Here is a 22,022-nt window from a genome sequence, read left to right on the forward strand (position 1 = left end):
CTGTCTGTATTGAGTCCAGGTTACTTGAGGATGGGGGTGACGGCTGCCAGTTTGAGAGTTTTGGGTACTGAACCAGAGCGGAGGGAGGAGTTGATGATTGGGGTTATGAGTGGCGCAATGGCACTTGCTATGGAAATAAGTGCATGTTCTACCACTATCACTTACTAACTGCATTATTATATACAACTTAATTGTGTTGTCTAATGCACAACTGGATTAGAATAAGGAAGGGGTTCATTTCAAAATCGTCTCCCCCTATCTGCCTTGTACCATTCCCTACTGTTCTCCTGGCGTCAATGCTCTCTGTAGAACAACTCTGCTTACTGTGGTACAAGCCGACAATTAACAAAGGAGGGTAATAGTTCACACAGAAACGCACATCTACACACACGCACACTGATGAAAGCAGAAGGATGCTCTTTTGTTCTCGTTCCTCTTTACTCTGTCTTTTACACACTGGTTTGGACAAAATTATACTTCTGTGTCGTTGCTGACCAGCCCACTTGCACAATCATGCATACATTTCCGCCCACGCTGACTCATGTATTATGCGGCTATCCTTGTGTGTGAGTGTGTAAGTGATACAGAGCAAGAGTTTCTGTGCACCCACCAAAGCTGTCAATAAGCTCTAGTGACCTGATCAATAACAATACCAGAGACTGGGTCCATGACCTCCATTCACACTGCTGTCTGTGTTGGCCATGAGTGTAATGAGTGTGTGTCTATGTAGATGAAGTAATGTCACAGATGATCCTCTGTCTATACAAACACAAAAATACAATATATTCTGTCCAATTTGAAGGAATAATATGAATCTGCTAGCATCAAAAGATTCCTAATTTTGCCTTTATGTGTTTATACTCCGACTACTACTACTACTGTACCACATAATATGAAATAGATTTATGTCACAGATGCTGAAAAAAATACCAGTACGCTCCTGCAATTTGGAAAATCAACCTGCTAGCTGTCTTTTTCAGGGATTGATGAGAAGATCAATATCAATTTCCTCTGTGTTTGTCCAGTGCACAAATAGGTCTGGGATTTATTTAGCCAAGCTTAGTGCAAGGATGGAAGTAAGAGGGATAAAGTTAGCTTAGCTCTATCAAAAGTGAAACAGCCTGGCCATGTATATATATTATAACGGAACATATTCGTTTGAAACATCAACCCACATGAAGTCTGTCTGAAGTGATGATGCTTTGGAGTTTTCAAAATGCACATTTTTCATGTTGAGCTCAGTTAGGCTCAATGCATTCCTGGATCTATCTCTATCTCACAAACAAATAAGAAGTGATATTCTTCTTCTTATCTCACAATGGGTAAGATGGTGGATTCTTCAAAGCGTTACCAAGTCTGAAATGTCTCATTTCAAATTAGGTTACTCTTAGCTACATAAAAAAAAAAAAAAACAAACACATGACACTGAAGTTATATTTATAACTTGAAGTTCCCATTTATATTTTTTCACCTGAGCATATTCTATTGCTAAACTTAAGTTAGCCTTTTTTTTTTTTACAAGGCTAATTATCTTTGTCTTTTAGCATCAGGTACATTTTTGAAATTCAATTTAGCATTGATGTAAATTCAGTTAGTGTTTAACCATTTAGCGAACAACATTGCCTGTTAGAGTAAATAGGACCCTTATTATTTACAGTTTACGATGGGTCCTAAGATCCCTGCTAACCGTGACAGTAGCTAGTTAACGATATAGTTAGGCTACCTAATTGTCATAGGTTGGTAGGCTATTTTAAGATAGCTGTAATCTTGACCAGAATAGTTTTGGTCTAACTATGGGAAGGTTTTGAGTTAAATAAGTTGTTTTTAAAAAAGCTTACAGTCCCTCGAGATTTCAATAGTTTCTCCAGTTTATTCATTGCCAACAATGGTTTAAGGATTAACAACAATTCAAGATATTAGCCTATTACCAATTGAACGTTGACTGAATTCCTTGTGCCCAACAATTTATTTTTTTCTTAATTTTTTGTCTTTGTTTAATGCTTTTTCCAAAGGCGTTGTTTCTGTAAAATCTATGTTTCTGGTAGTTGATGTGGATGGGCAGGAATAAGGACAGAGAGGCTTTAATCTATTTAACACAATACAACTATTTACCATGACAAAAACCACTAAACTCACACAGGGATGGGCTCGGGTGTACAGATGGTGGGATAACACCTGTGTCATTTCAGCTGAATCTCTCAGAGGATACACCTTGCTTCCTAGGTTGTGTAAGTGCAATGTGTTTAAGTGTTTTGTTTTTGTTTTGACATTTAACACTATTAATAAATTGTCCGCGCAGTGCAAAAGCCCTTTTGCTATTTAATATAAATTTGTAAAATGTATTATCTAATCATCCTGGCGGGGAGAGGTTTCATAGAGTCTCTGTAAACCCAAATCTATACTCAGAGTTGAGTGGATTAGATGTAAATCCTGTGTGTGTCCTGGGATTGACATGCGGCCTTCATCCACCGCACACACCTGTTCAACATGACAAAACTGTTTACAGCCTTTCAAAACCTGCTTTAGTGCTGTTTTGAAGTGTGAGCATGAATCTGTGTGTGCTGGTCCTCTAGGTAGGCCTACTTTATGTGTGTGTGTGTGTGTGTGTGTGTGTGTGTGTGTGTGTGTGTGTGTGTGTGTGTGTGTGTGTGTGTGTGTGTGTGTCATCCCACAGGACCGCCTAAGAACCGGTCTGACAGCGTTTTCACTCGTCACATGAATGAAGAAATGGAGGAGTAGTAGGACAGAGGGAGAGTTAAAGTGAAAGAACAAAAAACAAAGGGCAGCTCAAGGTACTAAGTCCACGCGGTAGCTGTCATTCAACGGACTTCAACGGTTGCTATGGAATTTCTCGGCGGTTGTCATGACAATTCCTCTCACCGTCGTCGCTTTTTGTCGGTGTTTTCAGACATTTTCGGACGCTTTACAAAAGTTTTTAGTTGATAAAACGACATGTCGGTAGGTTGCAAACTGTTTGTAGTGTGACTTTGGTGTCCCAGTTTAGAGGCAGGCTATCCCGCGACAGGCGCGCACACACACACACACACACGCACACACACACACACACACACACACACACACATCTGTAACAACAGACTGTCACAGTGACACAGACACGAGAAGGAGGAGGAGGACTGTGTCGACATGCCTGTTCGACAGAAAGGTAAATAAATGTTTTTGAATATTTTTCTCCATATCTCTGCTGCTTGTTTTCACCTCACATTTTGTTTTTTTTTGTTTTGTTTGTTGTGGAACAGTATTAGTTTGGACCACTATAAAGGTTGTTGTCGATTCAGGTTTTTAAAGCTCTGTTAACGTTCACGCTTCAGCACGTATCTCCCTTTAAAACACCCGCGATTTAATGCCAAATTGCTTATTACTTTACGCATACTAACCCTGGATTTTAATACGCGAGCTTCACGTAGCCTAATTATTCAGACACTGTGGTAAATTCGGCGCACAAGTTATCCCCGAGGCAGTGTTTTAAATCTGCTTTAACTGCTTTACAGTCTGTTAGTTAATATCCAACTGGATGTCATGAAAAGAGGGAACTCATCAATGTGTTTTGCATGTTCAGCTTGTTATGTGTGTGGTTATAGAGACGTGAATGATGGCTTAAACGTCCAATTTGCACGTTGCCTGGCATTACATCTTTCACTGCAACTTTACTTTTGAAGCTGAAAGCTGTCGCTCCTAGTTTGATGAGGCTCTGTCAGTGGTTCCGGTTTGATCAGCTGTTCAGAGCGCCAGTGAGCCTGGTATGCAGTCTGCAGCCCTCCTTTACACCACAAAATATATTGCCCTTTTGCCCTCCTGAATTAGTTACATAAAACAATGGTAATAAAAACTTAATAGTAGGTGCCATTTCAATGAATGCAGATAGCTATAAAGTGATCTGGATTTTTATTATTCAACACAAAGGGCCACTGTTTTCCCACTGCATAAACATTTGCTTTTCAATTTAAGAGCAAAGTATTTTAGTGACTAGTGAAATAAAAGTACACAATCTGCAACTTGGTTCAACTTTCTGAATCAAAATTAGTTACATGCAAGCAACAAGGACTGAATTACGGGCTTTTATACTTCAAATGGGTTACATATTTGTAATTTATAATGATGTTATGTTATGATGTTAGACACTTGAAACAACAGGCAGTAGTTGAGAGAAGGGGAATGATATTATATTATATTCCTTCACTCTTAAGAAGAACAAGGAGATTAGTTATATTAAAACAACAATACAAACCAGCACCTGTGTCCACATTCACTTTACAGAGCCAGGTGTTGTTATCCCTCTTTTATTAACTTCACACTGATTAAGAACCTGTAAGATCTGAACCAGTTTTTAACCTAAGTAATCCTCAATTAAGTAACTGCTTTTAATGGACAGTAGTTAATCTTCTTGATCTACTTAAGAGTACCTGCCATGTTTTTTTTTTTTGTTTTATTTGGAAAAGTTTTTGTTTTGTTTTACTCGTTCATGTTGGTTTCAGATGCTCGACGAGCCCTTGAGCTTCTCCAGCAGTACCGGGCTAAGCTTGATCAGAGGCAGCAGAACCAGGGCCGGTCCAAACAGGGCACTGGGGAAGAAGACCACCAGCTGACACAGTCTCTGGACAGAGTCATCACTGTCTTCCAAAGTCAGCTGTTCAGCGCTTTGCTTGGTAAGGATATATGTTGGTTTGTTCATGTACCCTCCCAGCTGGTTGTTCTTTTACACATCCATTCATGAAAAACCTTTTGATTTTGCAGCCTGTGTAAGCTTTAATCTGCTGACCAGCAGTTTCTATTGTCCGCTGATGTTAGGAAATATCATAGGGAATGAAAGGGTTCTTCAGTTAATGAATTGTTTGTGTTGCTCACAGGGCAGAACGCAGATTAAGAATCACTCTTAGTCTGTTCACACAGTTCTCTGTTAACTATAAAATAAAATGTTAAGCTTCATAAATTTTATTTTTATGCATGTTTTCCAGTATTCACGCCTAAGGCCACATTCAACATGTATTTCCAAACTGCAAATTATTGAAATTAACACATTTAGCACAAATTAACACATTTATTAAATTCTGCAGTACTTTAGATGTAAGAGTCGACAGGTATTGTGTTTTTAGGGTCTGGTAGTTTTTCTGTCCAGTCTTGGGACATTATTTCTCAGCAGTGCCATTAGGGACAGTAATCCACTTAGATGTTTGTGTAGTATGTACTGGTTAGATGTCCCTAACCAAAGGTTAAAGGCTTTATATGTGATGTTTTGATCCAGCAGATGTCGCCCTTGAGCACCAGCATGAAACCAAAACAACTCGCGCTGCATTGTTGTGTTAGCATGCTAATGCTAGCGATCTTTATTATGCTCGTATCTTCACACTGCATGTAAATTTACCTGAAATGAGCGTGATCTAGAAACACAGTTAAGCAGTGAGTACAGTATGTTATTCTTCTTTTCTCTAGTCCCTCAATTAAACAACTTTTATACACGAGGGGAGGAGTCAGCCGGCCGTCCGGGCGATGTGAACAAAGTGAAGATAGGACTCTGAAAACTCTGAAAACATCACAGACAGTGGGACTCGGGTGTTACACCCATTGTAGACAGTCATGACTCACAGAGTTATTTTCAGAGGAGATACTTGATTTATATTATATTTAAATGTGAAAAATCACATATAAAGACTTTAAGGTCAAGGTCAATTTTACTTTTAATATTATCATTTTGTTTTGTTAAGAAGAACACAATTTCATAAAATGTCCAATAGGATATTCTTTTTAACCTACTTTTCCTCTTCATTTTAATTTCTAGACATAATCAGACATTATTCTTAAGGACATTATATTCTTAAAGTTGTACATATACAAAGAAAGAGCCTTTTAGAGCTTTGGCGCTGATATTAAAAAGGTTCTGTTTCCTGAGCTTTACTTTAGACCGTAGGACAGTCAGAAGCAGCTCATCAATGGATCTGAGTGTCCGGAATTCAAAGGCTTGTGTGTCCTTTTGTTCGGATTAGGACAGACAGGTTTGGTTATTATGCTAGAAGACGTGGGGCCAGACTTATCATAAGAGCAGAAGAGGAGCGGTGTTTGCTTTCTGCAAGTTGTAACGCTAATTTCAGATGTTTGGATATTGCATGACACTAGAAAACGTTTTTCAGAACACAAGGATGTAGGCGTGATGTGGCCTGTCATCGAAAACACAGGCCCCTTTGTAGTAAGTATTCACAAATGCAGAGAATGTGTAGCAAGAATAAATTCCTCACTAGAGTTAACAGTCTGTGTCCCCCTGGTTGATTCTGCTTCTGGTGAAATGAGGCTTACTGGGAGAAAAAAAACAGTGCTGTCAAACAGGTTCACTGGAGTTCCCAGTCTCACCTGCTCTATGACACGCCCACACCTTTAGCGCTGATGAGTAATTCTCTGTCCTGTGTGTAAGCATGTGTGCGCACGTCTGTGTGTCCTGTTCACTAAACATGGGACTTAGTTCCTGTTTGTGATTTTGACCTTCAGTAAAGCTCTCTCAGGTTTTACAGGTAGACAGTGCTGTCTATTTTATATATACTTTGGTGTTAACATTTTTTGACTTTGAAGATGTGACTGTGTACATTTAATCTGTAACTCAAAATTGTTTTCATGAATATTATATTCTTAGTTTTGTTTATATTATACCAGAAACTTGGGAAAAACGAATAAGAAAACTAGAATGCATTAAGTAAATAAACTCAAAGTCAAAACTTTAAGTAGCTTAAGTCACAAATTGGGACTTGGTCTCAAGAATTCACACATTTAACACAGAGAATAAATTATCAGAATAGTTTAATTGTTTCCCCACTTCGTTCCTGCTGCCCTAAACTGTACACCGCCCCCCCCTTCTCTTCACTATCTCCATTTAGACCACTACAGTTTGCAGCCTGAGCTCACAATCCTGTTTATGATTTAGAGTACAATTGACTGTCTGTTCTGTGTGGGAGAAGTGGAAGGTAAACCTGTGATCATAAAGTAAACTGTTCCTCTTTTAAGTGGGAAACACTTGGAGCCACAGTTCTATAAAAGTGGGGTTGCAGTAACCTTAAGCTGCCACTAGATGTCAACAGTGTATAAGATGCATTTCCTCTAGTTTCTCTACCAATAACATAATCTGTAATACACAAATCTGCTGCTGATTATCCATTCACCCCTTTGTTGATCAGTTGTTTAAGTCAGTACATTTTCAAAAAAACATTGGCAATATCCATCATATTGTTTATTAATTTCGTTTAATGTCAGCCTCCAAAGATGGCATCAGATAGTTGACAATTGTGACAACTCCCCCACGGTTACTTCTGTAAATGAATAAGCCTCTGGGGGCAGCAGCTGATATTTGGGGTTTCCAGTGTGGGTAAAAAGCGGGTATCTGAATAATGCACTAGTTTTATCATAGAAATCTCCTTCTGTTTACTGGCTATCGTATACAGTCAGGTTAGCATCTTCAGATGCAAGACACATTTGAATGTTCTTTACCCTGCAGCTATTGCATGTTTTTGCAGATTTAAGTTATTCAAGATTAATTTATTCTGAATTATTGTATTTATCAAATAATTACCTAATTGAATCAGCTCTACTGCGCCTATCCTTTGAGAATCCTTTTTGTTTTGAAATAAGTTATTATTTCTATTCATACAGTCATTCTTTATCTGTTTAATGTGTAATGACCTTATTTTCTAATCCTTTGTTTGTACACGCTTCAGTCACTCTTCATGGCTCTAATCTCTGCTCTTCTCCTTTTAGACATTCAGGAATACTACGAATTGACCATCCTTGCCGACAGCAAGTCTTCTGCAGACGACACAGACGGTCCACCGGAATCCTTTAATCTGCCAGCAGAGCTCTCAGCTCAGCCTTCCTCCGGTCCTCTGAGCCCTCATGCTTCTGAAGGATCACCACAGCCAAAACCTCTGACCCCTAAACCCAGGTCATTCAAGTCCCCTGCCCCACCAATCCCGTCATCAGCGTCCACAACGAAGCCATCCTCCCCTACAACCCCGTCCGTTTCACCTCAGTCACAACCAGCCAAAGTCAAGTACCGTGCTCCTCGTCCTCCTGTCCAACCTGAGTCCTCCAGACCATCTGTAACAGATACTCCTAAAGCCTCCTCTCCCTCTGCTGCCATATCACCCGTATTCAGATTGAATGGTGTAGAAACCCCCACAGGCTCAATAAGAACACCTCCTGGAGTATCACTTAATGGAACAAAGCCTCGTCTTACTGCCACAATCTCTGATGTTTCTGCAGAAAGTCCCGCCTCCTCTGCCAATCCACAAGGCCGTCCTGTCTGTGCAGACCTCAACCTGGTGACTGTCTCAGCCCTCGTCTCCAGCACCGTCCAAGGCCTTGTGTCTCCAACCGCTCCAGAAAAACCGAGACACACAAGCACTGCTACTGCTACTGCAGTCACCAGCCCGGGTTTCAAAAAAGTGTCAGACGCCGCTATAATCTCTACCGCTCTTGCAATAAGCAAAGACCCGGGCCCAGGCAAAGTCAGTCCCAGCACGAGTCCAACCAGCCCCAACCAAAGATTTACCTTCAGCAGCCGCAGCAACGCAGTTCCTGCAGGGCCTTTGACTAAGGGGCCTCTTCTGAGGTATGTGCAAGATATGGACATATTTTGAACTGTTGGTGATTACGCAAACCAGATTAAAGAAAATTATATTTCTAGTTGATAAATCATCTCCAATATTTTCAGTGCAAAAGTGAGTGGCTGCTTTACAGCTTAGAGACAATAAATTAACCAATACTGCAGGCCAGAACCAACTGGATATAAGTAACCAACTAACCAATTCTGGTGCCGATATGCAAGGTTGACAACCTGTAATTGTTAAGTGACTAAACGTGCATATCCCTTGTTTAATCTAGAGTATTTTTGTGACTTTGGGTGGTAAGTGTTTTAAGTGAATTACAAAGTAAATTGTATTATGTTGTTCATTCATGTTACATGATTAAGGTGATGGGTATCATACAGCGACACACTCTTGCTTACAGGAATTCAGGTGCTGTAGTGCAGAATAATTACTGACAGTTTTCAGAGTTCACCTCCAGACACAATCTCTCTTTGATCTCTGTTCCCAGTCCAACCAGCCCTGGGCCAGTAAAAGTCTCCTCCACTAGTCCAAGTCCAAGTCCCGCCAGCCCATGGCCAGCTACAAGCCCACTGACCCCCAACAAGGTAAGACATCTGTCGCTGTTTTGTACCATAGCTACAGGAAACCTCTGCACATGTAATAGCAGAGTTTGATGCTAATGCCCTCTGTCTAAAGGTGGGGGATGACGGTTTTTTGGGTGGCAACCTTGAGGTTACAGAAGCTCTGCACAATTGTTGAGTATTGAGGTTGTGTCTTTGCTTGACAGTGATGCAAAAACTACCATGACCCACATTATCTTTGTTTGGTTGTTCATTTGTCGACGCTCAGGTGACATGGATTTTATTTTTCATGGTATTAATAGTTTCATCATATTCTCTCTCTTAAATATTTAGATATTATCTTTCTTGGATCTTTCACGTTCTAATAACTTGTTGGGCAGAAATAGGTTAAACATTGCTGTCTGGATGAGACACTGCTGCGGTTGCATGACTGACGTCTGTCTTTTTTGATGGCTTTTTTGTGTTCCAAAGGGGTTTTTTCTACTGTGCGACAGCAAATTTTGTAATGAGAGACATTATACTTGGATAATTGACTGAAATTTGTGGTTTTACTACAATCAAATGACATTGAACTATTGTATATTGAATTTGTTGCTTCCGTTCTGATGTATCACGTCCTCTCCATTAAAACAGTTTTGATTTAGGGCAAACATGTTTAACTGTGGACTAACAACTGAACCTATTGTTAAAAGTATTGAAAGGTTGCTGGTGGCTTCAGAGAGCAGAAGTACTGTGGCTTGGCAGACTGTAATGATGGCTCACATTGTATTACATAATATGACAAACAGAATCAATTTAATTTTGTCGTCCAGTCGAGTAAGCTACAACTCAGGGTGCATGCAACTAGGTTTATCTTTCTGAAATGGAAATTTGTGCTGTGGGCTGTTTGACAAAAGGCTTACATTCTACATTGTGCATTGTTGCTCTGATGCTGTTCATCCACATGTTGGAAAATTGTGTTGACATATAATGTCAATTTAATTTCGATAGCCTAAGTTAATGTCATTAACTTACTTGCTTGAAAGTTCATTTTAAAACAGTGCATGCATCAAGCAATGTTTGTTCTGTGCTGGGAATTGTTGTTGTCAGCCTAGCCATCTAATCTAATGAATTTGTCCTAATCCTGGAAAATGGTGTGGTTACTTTAGTTTTCTCGTCTTTTCTTTTCTTTTGCAAAAAGTGCTTTATTACATTCAAATTATTCAAACACTATTTACAACATTTCAAACAATTGTCTACTTGGATAAATTGCTCAGATTGTGTCCGTTTGTTTCTCTTAGCATCTGTCCCTCTGTCCATTCACCTTTACCCTCTATATGAACTACATCTATGTCAGTACTCTGTGCTGTTCTGTAAAACCATCTCAAACAGATGACAGCATGTTTCTAATTGGAAATGATCCAATCGTAGAGTTCATACATGAATGGTACATGTCCATATGGTGATGACTTTAATATTGGTAATAAATACACATAACACATTCTATCAAAACCCCCTAAGTGCCTTAGCCAACTCTATATGTTATAAAGACATGGATCTTAACATCATCTTCTGTGGTTGGCGTTGACAAACATCTGTGAAGCGCTAATTATTGTTTACAGTTGCAATGCTCAATATATGTGACTAGAATAGGCTTATTAGTGCTAAAAGATTAAAGAAGAATTTATAGCGCAATTATAATGTTCATTAGCACAATGCAGAGAGTATACTGACAACCATCTGTTGGCAGCGGTGAGCATCAGGAGAGAACCAACAAGGAAGGCAGGCTGGGGGAATCCGACAGAAGTAGAGCACCACAGAGTAGAAACGCATGTTAAATTGTATGCACAGTATATGCAAGAGTTGTTTGACAACCGATAATATTCTGACTTTCTCTTTCTGCCATGTTGGTCTTGTACTGTATGGGTGTTGCACGTTTAAATCACACATCATTTGTCTGATGTTGTGTATCTTTGAGGCGTGCATTATTTTGAGTGAAGCTCAAGGGTACATGTGGAGCTTTAACTTTGCCCGTCAGTGTTGAAAGTAGAGCATGCATTGCTTTACTGCAGTCGCTGTTCACTCAGTCTAACCCCTCACTACTGCCAGAGACTGACCTGATAAAACAGCAGAGTGATATGAGTGTGTGTGTTTGTAGAATATGCAGTGTTGTGTGTTCTTACATCTATCTGTGTAAATGTTTACCTGTGCATCCAGTCGTTTGCGTTTCTGCACCGGTCTCAGCGTGTTTGCCTGTTGTTTTTTTGGTATGCAGAGTGAGTTTTGGGTGTGCTCAGATATGTATTCTAAGCGATGCACTTTTTGAGGTCAAAACGTGGAAACCAGCTGCCATAAAACCAAGACAGCTGCTAGAAAAGAAGAAGGCGGGTGGAGGTGCACCGGGACAGCTGCCATTTTTCTGAGTCGGCCTCCATTTTTTACAAAGAACTCCTGTCTGATTGCTCTTATGAGAGAGGACAGGTGGAGTGAACATGAGGACGGGACGAGAGAGCTTGAGGGATAAAATTTAACGAAGAGGAGGTGACAGAGATGTACAGTCTACAGTAGGTCACCAACAGCAACAAGCAGCTGAGTGATGGAACAGGAAAGTTGCGGCTGTTACACGTTTCCGTGAAAGTTCGCCAGTCGGACTGGTGATAATGGACTGCATCTGTATCCTGACTACCAAGGTGAGACACAAGAAGGGAACAGAGAAAAGAAGAGAGATAGAGAAGACATTATATTTTTTATAAAACTAATAACTATCAGGGTATTTTATGATGGCATTTATTCTTTCATTAGAGAAACCCTTTTAAATTAGATGTTTAAATTGTTTGTGGATCTTCAAATGTTCCAGATTACTTTGTGTGATTTACAAACTGTGAACTGGAGAGCTTAATGGAAAGTAACACTGCAGTCTTTTGATGGTGTTTTCACCAGGCATGTTCATTTCCGCATAAACTAAATGCTCAGTAATCATGAAGATATAATCTATGTCCACTTACTCACAACATGCCATATGCAATTGGTAACAGGTTCCATATTCCACAGACGTTCACCGGAACAGGCTCTGCTCTAGTAAATGGACTCTAATGGGAATGCCTAGCTCTTGGTCTGACAACATATGACACCCTGAGAGACAGGAAACTGGGTTGATAGGACACACACTCCGAGAGACCAGCCACCTGACTGACTGACAGACTGGCTGAGTGGTTAGCTGACTGATTGACTGACTGGTCACAAGGCAAGAGAGACTATTTGGGTAAAAAAAAGGCTATCGAAATTAAACACAGGCATATAATTAGCTAATATGCATGCTTACAAATGCACTATTTAGAAGAAAAAACAATAACAGACAAGCAGCAACCTCTGGTGTTGAAAAAGAGCCCAATGTGGAAGTGCAAACACCTGCAGTTTTTTGATTGTCCATTTGTTGGCCTCTGAAGGAATCCTCCTTCAGAGGATTGTTCCCAGCGGGTCATGGTTTGTCTGAGAATTGCTTGGGTCAGACAGAGGGCAGGATGTAGTCTCAACATGCTGCTGTTTGCTCTATGGTTATGAAAGAGTATTGCAATATTTTTTTTTGTCAAATCGATTTAAATTGTCCATATTGGTATTACTTTTTAGTTATGGTATTCAGGTATTGTTAAATCCCTTATGATGTTTTTTTCTGGGTTGATCCATATGACAAAGTGTTCAGAGTTGTAGGAGGTTGGCAGTATGCTTTAATTAATTGTAAAAAAAGGGATATCAAACTTAAGACTCTCCTAGAGGGCATTCCATGCGTTGCACTACTGTACACGATGAAAGTGGAAAAACTACTGAAGTTAAAGACTGAAATAAAACAGTACCTTTAAGAGTAGTCCAAGTTCTGTAACTGTATCTTATTTCACACCTGGCCAATGGCTGTGTGGAACAGGCAGGGCTTGTTACATTGTCAGTCCTTTTTTTCAATTCTGACATGGTAAAGACGGAGTGAGGGAACTATTCTTGATCTCCCCGCAAACACTTTTATAGGATAACTAACCGAACTTTCCAGTCTACATGTGTTTTGTGGACTTGGAGAAGGCTTATGACTGTGTCCCTCAGGGGATCATGTGGGGGGTTCTGCGGGAATATGTATATATACTGTATAATAATATGGGGTCCCTGGGCCGTTGCTCGAGCCATCCAGTCCCTGTCAGGAGCTATGGGTACAGGGACTGAAAGAAAAAGATTGTGGATACAAGCGGCCAAATTAGCTTCCTCTGGAGGGTGGCTGGGCTTAGCCTTAGAGATAGGATGAGGTGCTCAGACATTCAGGGGGGAGCACGGAGTCGAGCCGCTACTCCTTCACATCGAAAGGTGCCAGCTGAGGCGATTTGGGCATCCGATAATGATGCCTCCTGGACGCCTCTCTTTCGAGGTTTTCTGGGCATGTCCAACAGGGAGGAGATCCCGGGGCAGACCCAGAGTTCGCTGGAGGGATTATATATCCCAGCTAGCCCGGGAACGCCTCGGAATCCCCCAGGAGGAGCTGGTAAACGCTACTGTGGAGAGGGAAGTCTGGGTTGACTTACTGCGCCTGCTGCCACCGCGGCACTACCTCGGATAAGTCGAAGAAAATGTAAATGGACCTAACTTTCTAACAGAACTAACACACAATGTTTGAGAAAGATACTGCTGGTACAGAGCTTTGCTGTGCGTTATTATAAGTCATTAGACATCTACATCCGATAGACTTTGACCACTGGTTCACCCTGCTCACCAAGAAATACTGTCTTGCAGCCAGTTCACAACCATGCTCATTAGCTATTGGGAGCATGACCTTCTGGCATGCTGACAAACAGAGGGATTTGTGAGTTTGAGACTGAGCAGAGAGTCAAACTCTTGCTGGCATAAAAAACTATTGCAAAGATTCAACATTTTCTAGAGAAGACCTGAGTACAGCGAAACAAGTGGTACAGTCCTTTAAGCCAAAGAAATCTTTTGAATAATACAACATGTTAAGGAGGTGAAACATTACACACACCCATATAAGTCTTCAGTCTGTTGGCTTATATACAAACACACTGCAGGGACTCCATTTAAAATTCATCCTTAATCTCCTTTATCTCATTAAGATAATGGATTAAGAGACAAAGGGTGTTCCCTGAGCCCAAGACTGCTAGACAACTGCTCAAGGGTGTTTCTGTACTTTTTCCCTCATCAAGTTGATTCATTTCTTCTAACTATCTCATGACCTTCTTTTCACCATTTTACTGCGTGCATTCTGGGATGAACTCATTCTGGATGAACTCATGGATCAATAAAATCCTTCCAAATAGTAAATCCCACCTTTGTTTTAACAGTGTGTAATTGTTGTTGGTCATATTGAGTGTCATTGACCTCCTGTGCTCCAAGAGAGCAAGAGTCTCTGTTAAGAGGCTTACCTTAGGCTGCTAATAGACTTTACAGAGGTGGGGGCTATTTGAAGTTGGACAAAGATGAGAAAAGAGAGGAAAAATTAGAGGAAGAGTCACAAAAAGACTGAACAAATGGGGAGAAGTCAAGTCTGTTAACCTTTGAATTATCACAAGTTCCCTGTATAAGTAGTTTTTCCTTTTATTTAGCTGGATTTTGCCAGAAAACTTGATGTTATGTCATTCCACCGATCCGTTCATCGGTACAACTGTCCAGCTGGCGGTGTAGTCTAACTTGAAGGAGGGATCACAGCCGACAAATGAATCATTGGGTACAGTATGACAGGAGAGGAGAGGAAGGAGAGAACTTCCCAAGAACCTGTAGGAGCATTGAGCCCACAGCTGTACCTGCAGCAAACAAATAATGCTAAGTAGGACTGCTGTTACACAATAGCTCCTCTCTGGTCTCTAAGAACTACTCGTGTGCTGAAGAATTGGACTAATTCTGAAGGTCTCTGAAGAGCTTTGGTTGTAGAAGGGCTGACACTGGGCAAACACAAGGGATACATATAAAGATGGACCATCAAAACTCCTCGGTTAGTGTAATGTATCATCATTTACTTGAATTTTATTCTCCGTCTCACCTGCTGTTTTAAGATGTCACATGGTTAGAAAAAAGCGTAGTGGTACAGTCTGGTAGAGGGGGCAACTTAGGTTAAGTCAACGTTGATGAATGACCAGTAGTGTAGTATTTGAATCCCTATACAGTTAGGTGCATTTATTGTTTGTTCTGCATCTATGCAATGCACAATTTGAGTAGGTTTCAAACTTGTTTTGAAAAATGCCCCATAACCTTTATGGAAATACACAAAAACATTCAAGCATGTTGCAAAACTGGTTCTTTTATGCGTTTCAGGGTAGGGTAAATCTTATTGTCATCTACAGTAAATCTACTGTCTCTGGCAAAGTATAGTTTGGCACACATACATATCACTGTAAGAGGTTCCTCCTAAAGCAGCTAAGAACAAGAAGTGTGTCACATCGTTCTGAAACGCTGTGTAGTGCTAACAATCAAAGAGGCTGACACGGGATCAAGAAGAATAGGGTAATTAAGATGAGTTAACCTATAGCCAAGGGTTTTGACCTCAACGGTCACTAATCAAGAAAGATCATAGGGCACTTTAAACATTCTCAACACGCACAGTCTGGCTTTAAAAAACATTCAGACTGAACGGTAAGAAGTTCAGTTTAAAATATTTTATTTGTTAGTGCAGCCAGAAAAAAATCTTTGGAATAATTACAATTTTTACCAATGTTTATTTTATTTATGTTTTTGTTCTTTCAATAAGAAATGCAAAGCCAGGCTTACTACAGCTTTGTGTAGCCTTGCTCTATTACTTTAAAAAAGTAGATTGGTACATCTCTATTGCTAAACTGCAATGTACAGTATGATCATTTATGCTAAACTGACCTCAATTGTATTCCCCTTGCTCACTAGTATGGAAACTTTATAATGAGGCTCTTCACACTATCCAATATATACGGTTTATACTACAACTGATCATGAATCAAATGGTTAAGTTTTACTTTTGTGGTAGGTCACTCATTCACTTGGGCACAATTTTAGCAGGACAAAAGGCTGTTTACTAGAGCTGTTTCTTGGTGTAAATAAATCCAAGTCCACATCACACAAACTAGGTCAAATGCAGAAGCTGAATGTAGTCAAGATCTAGATCAGATCCCAGAGATTCGCCAATAACAGCCCAACTTCGCTCTTGACATGGGTCCTGCAAGAGCTGACCAAAGTTTGTCTTTGGAAAAAATAACCAATTCATCTGAAAGGTTGTAATCAACACTCAGGTGATGCTGTTAGCCTCAAGAATAAATCCAGGGGTATTAGTTTGGGATTACGGCTAATATGGTATCCATTGTTTTCACACACAAAAAAAACATCTCCCCTTTTTTAATCTCTAGTTTGTTTTCTTTCTTTGGGGACTTTAGAATCTGTTGATTTATCATCCCTATGTCCTTTTCAAGCTAAGAGGCTAGTAGCACTAACATTAAATTGCTCATCTCATCTCATGCCATGACTGAGTAGAGCCACAGCAGCTAATCCCATGAAGCAGATGACTAATCTCTTTGGAGCTACACACTCACACACACACATTTATTCAGAGATGCCATCCAACAGAACACACATGCACGGACAACAAGGCAGGAGTTCATGACAGTTCAGTTTGGACTTTCAGGAAGGGATATAGCTTAAAGTGGCTTTGCGACCGAGTGACCCATACCTGACAGGATAACAAAGAGACTACATCAAAGTCGCTCCACGTGTGTGTATTGTGAGGCAAAATGTAATTGTTGTACTGCTTATTCTGCTCACTTGTTGTGCTGCCAGTCTGAAACAGTTTTGCACAAAATAATTATTTGTTGTCAGTGGAAACTCTGTATACTTTAGATAAACGTTGTCCTCTAGTGATACTGACACTGATACATATTTCCCTTTTCTTTTTATTGATTTATTGGGCTTTTTGTGCCTTTATTGTAGAGATAAGGCAGTGGATAAAGTTGGAAATCAGGGACAGAGAGAGGGGGGAATGACATGCTTAAACTGAGCTACAGGTCAGATTTGAACAGTGTTAGGCAGTAACGCATTACCAGTAACGTGTTACAGTAATAATATTACTTTTACTAGTAACGAGTAGTGTAACGAATTACTATGAAATTGCAGTAATAATATTACAGTTACTCACGCAAAAAATAAGTCGTTACTACCTTACTGTTGTTGTTATTACCCCACTTCTGATTTAAAATGCAATAATCCCCAGATTAATTTCATCGCACACGTCAGCCGAGCAGGAAGGTAGCGAGCATCATGGTTGCCAGGTTTGCAGTTTTCCTGCAGAATTGGGCTTCACTTTAGGTGCTCCTGTGGGTAGATTTTTTTTTTGCCCATTGGGTTTATTTTGTCAATTGTTGGCCATCGACGCCCCAAAAACATCACATTTTTTAACATTAAACATTTATATTTAATACAGCATCAGAATATGTTTAAAGCAATTACGTGAATATCCAGAGGGAGAATGTAATGTAGCACTGTGGTATTAGAAAGGGTTCTTATTAAGATTTATGCTGATACAGCTCATATAAACTTCAATATCCACTACATAAACTGCTGTAAGTCCCTACACACCCTAACATTATCTGAGTCAGTATTATTTAAAATGTATTAAAGTCAATAATAAAATAAAATGAAAGTTTAGAGAGCAAATGGGTGTGCTGCTGTGTCTATGTTTTGCCACATAGTGGCACTCTATGAATGACAAAAATATCTTTATACTGGATGCTACAATGTTCTTTCTGCAGAGATTTGATGCTCCAATTTCCTAATTGTCCTTTGGATTTTTTTTTTTAAAGATAAAGTTCATTAACAATTGTCCATTAATGGGGAATTTAACATGCTGCATAGATAATGTATTGTAGCTGGGAGTTTTCAGCAGGAGTCACTGTGTCCTCACATGGCATTAAAGAGAGAGAGGAAGAGAGAGAGGGGGGGTATATATATATATATATATATTTATATATTTATATCGAGAGAGAGAGAGAGAGAGGGGAAAATTCACTCATGTGAAAACTGAACACACAGCTAGTAAAAACTGATCACGTGACCATATGTGAAATGTTGATGTATGTAGTCTTTTTTGATTGGTTACCGTGTAGAATGGAGAATCCACCATGATTGGCGAGTAGTCAGTGTACGAGGTTACACACACATACTCACAGTGTGGTAGTTATTTCTGTGCTGGCTGACCTACTAATGTTAACATGTAGTGCATGCCTGCTAGGCTCATGATGTTGCATCCTCTGTCTCCCCCTCTCTCCTTTTTTTTATTCCTTTCTCACTCACTATTTCTTTCTCATTCATTTTTTTCCATTCCTGCTATGGCTTCTTTTTCTCTTTTTTTCCTGCTTTATTTCCTTCCTTTTATGTCTTTAATTTTCTATATTTTAGGAGTTTGTTGTGTGAGGTTTGAAGGTGACATAATGTTCTATATTTATACCCACATTATGTATTAAGAGCCATATGAGTCAAGTCGCCTGTGGCTATCCCAGATGTATTATTGTAATGTGTGTTCATGGTTATGCACATACATCAGCAGGATCTCCATCTGTTCCTTGCCGAACAGAAAGAGTCTCATATAGCTGGTCCCAGGACTCTCAGAGGAGACTTTTAACAGGACTGAGTCTTTAAAAAAAATAAAAAACTTCCTTAATTAATCAGACATAATCTATTTTCAAGCTGCTGTAAAATCACTTGAACCTGCATACAACTCTTAGAAAATGTTTATTTAACAGAAATAGAAGCTTTGGTAGTTCGCCTCAATGTGTGAAGAGTTATATTGAGCATATACAGAGAATCGGGCAAAAACATCAGGAAATGTCACCAACAAACATGAAAACTCCTTCAAACACACAAAAGAGAATCTCATGGAATTACAGGGTTTAACTTTTCTCAGATTCAATTTGCTCGGAGGAATTTCAATTTCTACCAATGTTGCAGATGACAGTTCATTTCACAATAAATCTACACAGACTTGACAAACTTAGCACAAAACAAATACTGTTTGAATCTTAGATTAAGGTGGCTTTTAAATACGCCATCCTTCACAAGAATTAGCCATACAGGTCATGGTTGCAAGCAGGTTATTGTAACCTAATCTTGTTTATATCTAGGGGACAACCTCTTAAAGCAGTATGTGACCAAAGTAAACAAGGAAGTCATCTTATGAAGAGTGACAATATCTGTAGGGTAGGATATGATACGGATGAACTGGCAAAATAAACACCAGACTTTGAGCAGGAGCCTTGGGTTTGTGTCCCTTGTATCGCCGAAAAGTCAACGTTGAGTTAACTTTTGGTTATAGCTTCCTATTTAAATCTTTCATTATTGTGTATATAATTTATATATTTTTTACATTACTTTTTAACTCATGCTTTTATAATATTATTTTATAATTTCCATATAATATATTTCTACTTTTAAGTTTATTCATAGTAGTTTTTTTTTCCTTGAAGATTGAAGTCCCTGCTCTTCTCAGAATAACTTTCATGTCGTTGCATTATTTATGTGACTTGTCTACCTGCATCAACATCAAGACTTAATTGGCTCCTCTAGCTTTTTATCGGTGCATCTTTGATCTGTTTAGAATTTAAAAATCCCTCTAAAATGTATTCCTCATTACTGATTGCAGCTTTCAGTGTAACGTTAGGTACGGTCTTGGCTTGTGGATTGATTACTTCATCAGCTCACACATGAAATAACATTGGAAACCTCTGGCTAGTCCCCCTGCCTATTCCCCATCTGTGACCTCAAAGTCACCCTCTGTAATTCTGTTTCCCTTACCTCATCATCTGCTTCCTCACACATCGTTTCTCCCCTCTCTGTCTTCTTCTCTCTCATGCTGCGTTGTTTGTTTTCCAGTCGAGGTGAGATGACAGAGACGGCCACAGAGAGACCACTGTGTGTGTGTGTGTTTGGGCCTGTGTCTCTGTGTGTGTGATGGTCCAGATGGCCCAGCCGTCAGCATCAACAGGCTCGGCTGTGGAGTGCGCTTTGACTTGTTTGACTTCCTCTGCCCTTTATCCTCCCCTAAATCCTCTCCTCTACTTTCCTCCCCTTTGCTCTCCAGCACTAAATCTCACATCAAAAATGGGTACATACCTCAGAGACAATGCCAAATTGTGTGTTGTTGTGCTTCAACTTTTTGTTACATATTAGAAATCTGTGGAATGTTGAAGTCGATTGACAGCTCAATGAAGTAACATATGGGAACACATTTACATAAAGGTAGATTTATTCTGTCTCTGTTGTGGTTACAAAGTGTTTTGTGTCACACATGCTAGTAACAATCTAAAATGTACACTGTGAGAACCAGGGTGAGTTGGGTTATTTAAAACGGCAAGAACCTTTCTAAATAAGAGTTTTAAAAAGCCATTAGATAAAACAGTAGCATGTCTTAGTGAATAGCCCCTTTCACACATGAACTGCATATATGAAATATTTCCCAACATTTCCAGTGGCTGCACGTATGAGATAATGCAAACAGTTAAAATTTTCATGCCTGTTTCCGTTTGGGACTTTTTCCTGCCAACCTCCTAGTTACATTTCTGCAAGAAGTCAGGGTGAGCCGATGTTTGAATGCAGCAGGTAATATTCAGGAGTATTCACTGCAAGTGAATGTGAGGGGCTGATAAAAAATATATATCCTATGGCCGGTGTGAAACTGGTGGGATCTTATGAAAGGGGCTCAAGTAATGCAAATATGCAAAAATAAAAAGAGTAAGATATAAATTGATAGTGGAGTTGAGTCACTAGTTTAGAAGCAGCCAGCTGTGAAATAGGCTTATCAGTGTTTATTAGGTCAGCTGGTTAAGTGCTCATTGGCTGCTGTGTAGTTACAATTTTGTACACAAAGTGAAATCACTACTAATACCCTGATAGAGCGACTAGCCAGTAACTTTCACCTAGGGCCATGTTGAGACAATCTGAAAATACTGCAGTCCTCTCATCCATTTTAATTAGACTGGTCTGGGGACACAGTAGGGGTGTCAACACAGAGGGCTCAGGTAAGAATAACATGAAGGGTTGTCCTGCAAAAAATCGACCTTGGCTCAACTTTGCCGCAACATTAAGCAACTATAAGTTGGACAAGGACACGTACCTGCCGACTACTTTTCCATGTAAACTTTGTCTCTATACTGTTAACCTTGAGATTTTTGTTGTAATGATGCTGAATATTCTGTCTCTGAGTATTTTATTGATTGGTGCTTGCTATCGTTCCTGGATCATCATGTAGCTCTAGCAAGTAAAGATGAGCTGGTAGTCCTTGTGTTACACATCACGTTGATCCCAGATGAACAGGAGGCAAAAAGGCTTACCAGTGACAGGGATGTGGATTTAGGCCCTGTGTCCATTAATGGCTTTTTTCTTTGCTTTTAATATTTTATTGCGTTTAATATTTTTCTCTATTCAATGAAGTGTCACCAAGAAAACAATGCAAATCAATCATATCCTGGAGACCTGGAAAACAGACATGTGAGATTAGTTTCTTTCCCCATAGTTTTATTTTATTTTAATTTGTTTTATTGCACTTGAAAAGCAAAACAAAAAAACAAACATAATAGATCAATGGAAAAAAACAAAACAGAAAGTACATAATGATTAGTCAATTAACAAAATATGCATTGTGAAGTTGTTAACAAAGCAGCTGATATCAGAAGTCCTGCCTCTTCTTGATTAGTCCGTGTGGTAGAAGTGAAATAGGAGTGCGCCGGTATTCCAAAAGTTAATCTGTTTTCAACTGAGAGTTCAGTACAATGTACAATACATTTAATATTATTGAGGACCTAATATGGTACAACCCAAACTTCAAAGGGCTTAAACTATCCCTTTAAGCCATGCTTATTCCCACATTTCGGCAAACCAGGCAAATCTT

General features: G+C 39.6%; 1 protein-coding gene across 5 annotated transcripts in view; it reads left to right on the forward strand.

Moving 5' to 3' along the window:
* Positions 1–2,729: 2,729 nt before the first annotated feature.
* The window catches only part of LOC132970788 (discs large homolog 1-like protein), a 124,365-nt gene continuing 105,072 nt past the window's right edge, over positions 2,730–22,022 (forward strand). For 2 of the 5 annotated variants that reach the window (XM_061034517.1, XM_061034518.1), the window contains exons 1-4: positions 2,742–3,163; positions 4,494–4,664; positions 7,753–8,605; positions 9,091–9,187. In XM_061034517.1, coding sequence (XP_060890500.1) covers positions 3,145–3,163; positions 4,494–4,664; positions 7,753–8,605; positions 9,091–9,187 — 1,140 coding nt within the window. In that variant the 5' untranslated portion in view covers positions 2,742–3,144. Of the gene's footprint in view, positions 3,164–4,493; positions 4,665–7,752; positions 8,606–9,090; positions 9,188–22,022 lie in introns of all 5 variants that reach the window. The other 3 variants (XM_061034526.1, XM_061034515.1, XM_061034516.1) reach the window with 3 other exon arrangements.

This window comes from Labrus mixtus, chromosome 3, assembly GCF_963584025.1.
Source record: "Labrus mixtus chromosome 3, fLabMix1.1, whole genome shotgun sequence".
NCBI classification, from domain to species: domain Eukaryota; kingdom Metazoa; phylum Chordata; class Actinopteri; order Labriformes; family Labridae; genus Labrus; species Labrus mixtus.